General features: G+C 59.2%; 2 protein-coding genes across 2 annotated transcripts in view; one reads left to right on the top strand and one right to left on the bottom strand.

Moving 5' to 3' along the window:
- Positions 1–1,128, top strand: part of KIF7 (kinesin family member 7) — a 35,987-nt gene extending 34,859 nt beyond the window's left edge. The window contains exons 19-20 of the mRNA XM_029952296.1: positions 101–247; positions 386–1,128. Of these exons, the coding sequence (XP_029808156.1) occupies positions 101–247; positions 386–696 (458 nt within the window). The 3' untranslated portion in view covers positions 697–1,128. The remainder of the gene's footprint in view (positions 1–100; positions 248–385) is intronic.
- Positions 1,129–1,400: 272 nt separating this feature from the next.
- TICRR (TOPBP1 interacting checkpoint and replication regulator) overlaps positions 1,401–8,508 on the bottom strand; it is a 43,966-nt gene continuing 36,858 nt past the window's right edge. The window contains 7 exon segments of the mRNA XM_029952657.1: positions 1,401–1,991; positions 2,637–2,762; positions 2,868–4,917; positions 6,639–6,796; positions 7,363–7,497; positions 8,249–8,347; positions 8,446–8,483. Of these exon segments, the coding sequence (XP_029808517.1) occupies positions 1,882–1,991; positions 2,637–2,762; positions 2,868–4,917; positions 6,639–6,796; positions 7,363–7,497; positions 8,249–8,347; positions 8,446–8,483 (2,716 nt within the window). The 3' untranslated portion in view covers positions 1,401–1,881.

The following is an 8,508-nucleotide window of genomic DNA, read 5'->3' as shown; positions in this document are numbered from 1 at the left end:
CCCTCCTCACCTGTCTCCCCCTCCTCACCTGTCTCCCCCTCCACCTGTCTGTCTCCCCTCCTCACCTGTCTCCCCACTCCCCCCGGCCCCTCCCATCTAGACCACCTAGGTGAGGGGCTGGCGGACAGCAGGAGGCAGTATGAGACCAGGATCCAAGCTCTGGAGAAGGAGCTGGGCCGCCACCTGTGGATGAACCAGGAACTGAAACAGAAGCTCGGTAGCCTGAGCGCCTCTGGCCAGAGCAGGGGTGAGGCTCACCTGGCCTGGTTCCGCCCTGCCTCCGGGGAAAGTTGGGACCCCCTCTGACCTCCGCTCTTCTCCCGGCATCCCATACCGGGGGTCTAGGACCTCCGCTCCTGACCAGTGTCATTCCTCTGTGTGACAGGTGGGGAGAAGAGGGCCCTGTGCCTGGACAGACCCGGCCCTGGACACGAAGAGGAGCTGCACCCTGGGCCTGAGCTGCTCTGGCAGCAGCCCCTCCCCGAGGGGGGCCCTCGCGCCCCGCTGCCACTGCCGTGGAGGCGCTCCAGCCTGTGCGGTGAGGAGCCGGGCAGCGCAGAAGAGCCCCTGGGGGGGCGGGCGCTCCCCGGGGCCGAGGCGGGCCTGCCCCGCAACCCCACGTCCCTGCCCAAGGCCCGGCGGGACCTGCGCCGCGCCAGCTCGGGTATCATCGATGTGCGGAGAAACCCCCTGTAGGCTCCGGGCAGAGCCGCCTTGCGGGGAGGCCCAGCCTGCCCCCGGGTACCGTCGCCCGCGGTCACTTCTGGGAGACGGCCCTTAGCTCTCCCTCCAGATCCGGTCCTGATCTTCCACAGTGGCAATCGGCAACCCTGGGCCACAGCCGCAGTGGGCGGGCTTTTTTTAAATTTGTGCGTTCCTCCCTTACCTTTCCTTGGAGCTATGGTACTGGCTTGCCGTGTTTTGGCCCGAGTTTCCTGAGGGCACTTCTGGTTCCAGACCTGCTTGCACGTGCCCACAGGCCTGGGCTTCCGCTGGTGCTGGACGCACAACTGTGAGTGGCAACCAGGCTGTGTTTTAAATGGTGTTATGTATGTGCTGGGAAGCTGGGCATAGTTTTAGATTTTGTAAAACCATTTTATAATAAATGAGACTCTCTGAAGAGAAGAATGGGAGGTTGAACTTGGTTTGATTTACGAGACGCTGGAATGAGATCTGAGAACACAACAGGTGTAAAAGCTTTTCAGGGCCCGTGACGGCGGGGCTGCGGGCCGGGACCCCACCAGGACTCCCCACACGCTGCTCCTTGGGACATGCTAGCTGCCGCGGGACTCAGGTGAGTCCCCCCAGCCGTTAGGCCTTGGTTGGGTTTCAGGGCGGACTTGGGGTTCTGGCTGCTCCAGGAACGGCTAGAGCTCGGCCCGCTGAAGGAACGGAAATGCTGAGTGGTCAGAGGGGTCTTTATTAATAATACAGGGGGAATGCGAGCACTTCACCGTTGTCAGACACGGCCTTCAGCTTTGTGTGCGGGGCTTCCGCGGTCTCGGGTCCCAGCCATACAGCAGCTTCGTGCAGGATCCATGACGCGGCCGGGGTGGTGGACTGACTTGCCTTGGTCCCTCAGAGGCCGGGGCTGGAATGAGCGCCTGGTCTCCCACTTCCTGGTGTGCGGCCTGACTCCCCACAACTGCGGGGCAGGGGTGGGGGGTTGGGCTGGGGCCCAGTCAGGAAGGGGATTCAACGCCCTAAGGCACTCTTGAGGGAAGCTGACAGCTGACCCCAAAGAGGCCAGGGGACCTGGCCAACGTCATCCTCATCTTTTGAACTTGAGCCCCGGCCATGCCCGTCTGTGGGCAGCAAGCCCACGTCATCAGTGCCCAGCTCTGTAGTGTTTGAGGGTCTAAGTGCCCCCGCCCCTCCTCACTAGCTAATCAGCTTCTTGCGTGTGTAAGTTCTCCCGACGGGGCGTCTCCTGGAGCAGGCTCTGCTGAAGGGCGAGTCTTCGGCGGCGGGGAAGAGCTCCATGTTGGCATCTAGAGAAAGGCGGGAAGACTTAGCAGGCAGGACAGAACCCGGGGAAACAGCCGGAACTGGCGCTGCACGCAGGCCCTCCCCACACTGAGTGGAGGGCAGGAAGTAACGGGAAAGGCTAAGTCCTGCGGCCTGAGTTCCCTTAGCTGGATGTGTACATTCTTTCTGAGGCTAATGCTGTTTCACGCGATTTCTGTCCCAGTCTGGAGGGAAAGGAACCACCGCAGGCCCCACCTCCTGCAGTCCCCTCTGGCTCCAGGGGACCTTTCTAGGCCGTGTGCGCAGCCGCACAGCTGCCAAAGGCCCAGGGGCAGAGAACAGGGAAGCCAAGGTCTGCAGGCCGCTCACGCCAGCCCACCCTCCATCTACCCCAGCACAGGCTCGGAAGGCTGCCTGCGTGCTGCCCCCAGTGAGGTAGGGCCACATCTGTCACCACTGCAAAAGCAGAGAGAGACAGCAGGATCTGAGGCCCCTGCTTCACCACACGGTGGTGATCTAATGCGGAGCTGCTCTGGGAAGAGCACAGGACCCCACAGGGACCGTCCTCAATCCTGGACTCGGACTCCTCCCCCAGTTGGCCTGGCAGCCCTGACCTGACCCTGGGGGGCACCCGGCAGTCAGCCTCCAGGACCTTCCACGACAGTTACCTCTGGCTTCGGTGCACCGAGACGAAGGCGTTCTGCCCTGGAGCAGCAGCGGGGACTGAGTCAGGGCGTGCAGCCCGCTGGCGGAGAGGCCACGGCGCACAGCACAGCCCGGAGGGGGCGTGGAACCTACGGAGACAGCGGGTGAGCAGAGCCCCACGCCAGGCGCCCGGAACTTCCCCGGGAGCAACTCCGAAGTGCTCCCTCCACCCCAGCCCCCTGGCAGCGGCTCACCTGGTGCGAACACCTCATCGTCCCCCGGGGAGAGCAGGTGGGGGGCGCCCGGAGACCTCTCCTCGCGCATGCGGAGCTCTGCGTCTCTTGGCCCGTCACACGCTCGTTTTGCCTGGCACTCTGCTTCCTCCTCGGCAGGAAGGAGCCTCTTCCTGGAACCCAACCCAAACTGTCCCCAGGAGCAGGCTTCGTCGGCCTTTGGCACACTGTCCCCAGGAGGCGACTGGTCTGGCAGCTGGCATACCCCCTCGAGCTCGAAATCCCCCAGGAGGGGAGTCCTGCTGATGCTGAGCAGGGACGCCCCTGCGGGCAGGTCGGCGCCACCCTCGCTCCTGCCGGCGCAGGTGCCACCCACCGCCCGCTTCCTCCGGGGCCAGTCTCTGATGCTGTCGGGAGGGGTCTTCCCGCTGTGCTTGGGAGATGGCGTCCAGGGAACCCCGCCGTCAGTCTGAATCGGAGAGGGGGCACTAGAGGGGCAGCAGGTGGGGGTGCAGGACTGGCAGATGTACGTCTGTCCCCCGCTCTTAGCAGGGGTGCTGTGCGAGGGGCGAAGGCAGGGTGGGGACGTGTAGGTGGCCTCGGGTCTCCCTGAGGACCTGCCGGGCTGGGGCAGACCAGGGAGGGAGCTCTCGTCCCCCAGGGAGCCCCCCGCTGGTCGGAGGGGCTCCGCTTCGCCCAGAGCACCGGGGTCGATCTTCTTAAGGCGGAGCTTGGGCAGGCCGGAAGCTCGCATCTCCAGCTCGACCTCGTAGGCCTGCGGGCTGGCAGGGCCTTCTGGAAGCCAAGCCGACACCTGCAGGTTCTCCAGCTGCGCGGCAGCCTGCCGCTGCCTCCTGTCCGCAGTGCAGCGCAGGGCATAGGACGGGGTCAGGGGAGAGCCGGGCCCGCAGGAAGGACAGGATGGACGAACCCCAGGGCTCGCCGGAGAAGACTTCTCGGCAACCACCGTCCTTGACTGCTCTTCCCGCATTGGTGCCGCGTCACTTTTCAGGCCATCACCGCCGTCGAGCTCTGCTTCGTCCAGAGGAGTGAGGTACTCTGTGTCACTCGCCAGCAGCAGGGAAGAGGACAGATACCAGTCCCTCCAAAGCCTGTGTCTTTCAGGGGAAGATGGAGGAGAGAGGTGCGCTTCCTTCTGGTCCTCCCTGGTGGCGGTGGTGGCCACTGGGGCGGCTCTGGGAGCAGCAGAGGCACTAGGCTGGCCCTCCTGGAAGCTGCTTTCACGGTCCGAGGGCTCTCTGGGCCTTTCCCCGGCTTTAGGAGGGGGCGCGGGGGCAGGCTGGGCATTCGGCGGGATCCCGGGGGGCGTGGCGAGAGCAGGACCCGAGAGAGGCGGGGCTCCACGGCCGGTGTTCCAGGGCTCACTCCAGTCCGCTTCTCCAGGGGAAGGAGGGTCCATCGAGAATTTCTGACCTGGACTCGTTTTGGAGACGTCGCTTGAGGGAAGGGTGAACGGCTTCTCCGGAGGAGCAGCTGGAGAAACCTGACTTGTGCTCCCTGGGGTCCTGGGGGCCGAGGCAGCTTTCTCCTCCCCTTTCTGGGCTAGCACCCTGGCCTGGGAGGCCCCGGAGCCCCGGAGCCCATGGTGAGCCCGCTCCGGAGGCGTCTCTCTGCACCCCCCTGCGCCTGCCGCTTGTGGGGAAGAGTCGGCTGGCCTCAGACCCGTGCTCCCGCTCGGGGCTGCTGGGCAGGGAGCGCTTTCTGGACTGGAGTTCGTCGAGAGTGGCCAAGTAGACTTCTGCGGAAATGCAGCTGGCTGAGCCCCTGGCCTTCTGGGGGTTCTTGGGACCTTCTTTTCAAGAGGAGAGGTTCCTCGGCTCGCCAGGGAGCGGCCTCGCTGAGGCGTGACTGCGGGTTGAGATGGTGAAGCCCAGGCCGGGGAGGCGTCTTTGAAGGACTCCTCAGGAACGGCCTGTTTGGCAGGGGTCGCTTCGGTGTGGGGTCTCTGCCGCCTTTTGGGGGTGCGCAGTGGAGTTCGTGGGGTACGAGGGAACCTCCTTGGTGTCGCTTTAGAAGAGCTTGGAGACTTCTGGGAACTCTTCTTAGGCGTCTGTAAAGAAATGCTTAGGTCAGTACCTGAATGCCACCACCCCTCTGCTCTACGGCGCATCGGAGTCACCTCGAAGACGCTCAGAAAGGCACAGGGGCAATCCTTACCCTGGATTTCAGAGAGTGACACGTTTCAATTTCCTAAAAGTGATGCAGACTCTGTCTTTTCCTGGCACCAAGCACCGAATCTAATCCTGGTTCTAAGACAAGACCTCTCTTCAGATGCATACACTACAGCTAAAACACTTGGCCTTGACCGTTCCACCACGCTCTCCTCCTGCCGCCTTCCCGAAGTCGCTCCAAGGTGTCACATCCTCTGCTGTGCACCTGCCTTCAGCGCGTGCTCGCTCCGCACCCTCACGCACCAGGCGCGGGTGTGGGAGGCCGGGGAGGAGATACACAGATCCATGCGGTCCAACAAGGACGATATCTCAAGGACACTCCCCAGCAAAAAATCTCCCTTCCTTTTGGCAAAACGCAGGTCAACACTCCAACAGGTAAAGGAGGTCAGACATGGTGACCATGTCCAGGGAATCCTGGGCTAGTGGGTATTTTGCGTCCAAAGGGATATGGATGGTAACACAGGGGTGCTGTGCGCCGACAGGGATGTGCACGGGACTGTGCGTGTTCGGAGCACCGAGACCGGGCTGGCTGTCTAACCCAGCTAGCAGGAAGGAGGGACAGCACAGTGAGTTAGGCCATTAAGAATGGGCATCAGCAGGTACAGGCGAAAGGTGGGGAAGGGGGACCTCTGGTGCCTTGGCTCTGCCATTTTCTAGGCCTAAAATGAAAACCAGCAGCTGCGCGCAGCCAGATGTCGCTGGAAAGGTGGAGAATGAAAGCGGGGGGGGGGGGGGGGGGGGGGGGGGGGGGGGGGGGGGGGGGGGGGGGGGGGGGGGGGGGGGGGGGGGGGGGGGGGGGGGGGGGGGGGGGGGGGCGGCGCTGTCAGCTGATGGAGGTCCCTGCCCGTCTGGGGAAGACCGAGCCTGGTTCCGTAGAGCTGTGGGTCCTCTCCCAAACTTTAAACAGGTTATTGGGTTTCCAAACAAAAATTATTTTTTTAGCATAAGGATGCCGTTTTCAGAAAACCCTGCTTTGACAGACAAAAGGGCTGTAGAGCTTTAAGCAAAGGGATGCAGTCAGAAAGCTCCCTCTGGCCTCTGGGGACAGGATGGACTGGCGAGGGGAAAGGCGGTTGCCATGTTCCAGGCAGAACTGGAGGAGGCAGGAACTACAGGGATGGAGAAGAGGGAGTGGGTATGAAATAGTTTATAAATAAAACGGACAGGGTTGATTGAGTGGCTATGTCCGGGAGTGACTCCGGCTTCTAACGTGGGGCTTGGTCGGAGGGCAGTGTGAGGGCGACAGCTGAAGAACGCCTGCCATTTCCGGAGGGTCTATATGTGGCGTATGACCAAAACGGTGGCCAAAGCCAAGAGACGGGAGGTCATTTCTGTTTCCTCCCTACCACTGTGGCCTCAGCCTGACATCCCTACACCCCCCATAATCCTTCGCTTGAACAACCAAACCATCCCCAATAGACACGAGCATCTCCAGCTCTGTGGGGAGCAGCAAGGATTCATGACTTTACTGAATAGAACAGGCCCAAGGGCGCCAAGATCACAGCTCCCCGCCTTCTCCTCCCTGATGTTCTCAGGGGGGTTTCAGGCCATGCTTCCCCCGCAAGTCCACACTTTTATAAACATTATAGAGATGTTATACCTGATAAGCTGTAGGTATCTCGGGACCCACTGTGCTTCTTGAAGGCCTTGGAGGTCGAGCGGAACCCTTCTCTGAGGGGCTGGCCATCTCACACAATGCCCCAAAAAGCAGGCTCTTGGGAGAACAAATCCTTCGGTTTGGAGAATTCCCTCTTTGATCTGCAAGTCAAAAACAGGGATTGTCCTCAACTCGTGCCCTCCCAGTACCAACAGCCAGTCCATAGAAGACGACAACTTTTTAGAGTCACTGGTCTGGTGGGAGATCCCACCTAATTATGCCAGCGACTACAAGAGTTGCTGCCATCTTGAATACTAAGAACGCACACTTACCTCAGCCCTTAGGTGAGGCGAGTGAAACACTTTAACTTGTGAATATAAAAACCAAACTAAATGACCTGAACTAATGGTGGGTGAAAGAACGGAGGACAAACAGGTATCCCCTTCCACCCAGGACACCGAATGTGAACCCACGGTGGACTTGACGGGTGATTCCTATTGAATGAATACACTATGGGAAGGACAGTGTGCACGGCCAGGCGTAGGGCCCCGGAGGAAGGACGCCGTTGGCGAAAGTCGTGCGCTGTTCAGCGCCCCGCCCTCTACTGGATATACCTGTTCTGCTGCTCTGATGTCCGGAAAGAAAATGTCAGATTTTATACTTCTTTTCCCAAAAACACTTCCCGCCAACTGGGCAGACTTCTGAAGGCGGGGGGCATGCACGTTACCTGACTTGTTGAGCTGGAATGAGTGAACGCGCTGCACGCTTCGAGACTGGGGCTGAGACACAGAATAGAAGGAGCCAGAATGTGTCCGGCTGAGGGACAGCTGCTTGATTCGAGGACTCCGTCTCAAGCCGATTTCTACAAAACCAGAACCCCAGTTTCAGCTGCCCGCGGAGGAGATGGGTAGAATCTACGGAACCCCACATACAGGATTGGACCACGACAAATCACTGACCTTGAGACTTCCAAAGTGACCAGGGGTAGGTCATGTGGCTCCAACAAGATTCAGAAAAACCACTGACCCACTAAACCGTCACCTTCGGAAGTGTCAGACCGCCACCCTTTAAACCATGATATTGGCTGAAAAAAGCGTTTGCCTATAGTGTGACGTTTGCAAACAATTTAAATTTAAAAATTGCAGTTTTCATGCTTATCATATGTACATTTGTATAGAAATGACAGCTGTTAAGAGTGAAGCTAAAACGCTAACAGTATTTCTGAGTTGTGGGATTACCAAGCAATTATGAAAAATTTGGCTTCTCTGTATTTTCTGATTTTTTTTAATAACAAATTACTTTTCTGATTTTTCTACAATAAGCAAATTACTTGCGTCATTAAAAAACATGACTGTTTTTGGAAAAAAAACCAATGTTTTTGGAAATCCCTGCCACAGCCCTCTGTACAGCACTGTGTTAGCCCGAACCCTGAACTCCGTTCCTACTGCGGGAAAGGTTTCTCAGGAAATTCTGTGTAAAAAAAGACCATTTACTGACCTCACTACGGGCCCCCGGCTGTCAGAGCGTCTGCACAGTATCTTAGCCTAGGAGGCCGACAGCACAAGTTTGCACAGAAACTAGTGAAAACAACACAAAACAAACGTAGGTAATACCGTCCGTTCCTTTCTCTGGGGACTCTTCGACAATGTCAATATCAGGACCAGGATCGGAGGACCTTAACGAGAAGAGGGGTTAGTCAGTATCACGCACGGCTCCTGCGCAGTAAGCCTCACAAAGCGCAGGGCACCGGGCTGGAGGCCACGCGGGCCGGCCGGCCGGCCCTCTCATATACTTCCCTGTTGCAAGCAACATGGTTAGAGCGCTTTTTTGGAAAGTGGTTTTATAACATAAAAATTAAATAAAATATGTAGGC

The sequence above is a fragment of the Suricata suricatta genome, chromosome 9 (genome assembly GCF_006229205.1).
Source record: "Suricata suricatta isolate VVHF042 chromosome 9, meerkat_22Aug2017_6uvM2_HiC, whole genome shotgun sequence".
Classification (NCBI taxonomy): Eukaryota; Metazoa; Chordata; class Mammalia; order Carnivora; family Herpestidae; genus Suricata; species Suricata suricatta.
The sequence above is the reverse complement of the archived record's forward strand: the minus strand, read 5'-3'. Positions and strand labels throughout refer to the sequence as shown.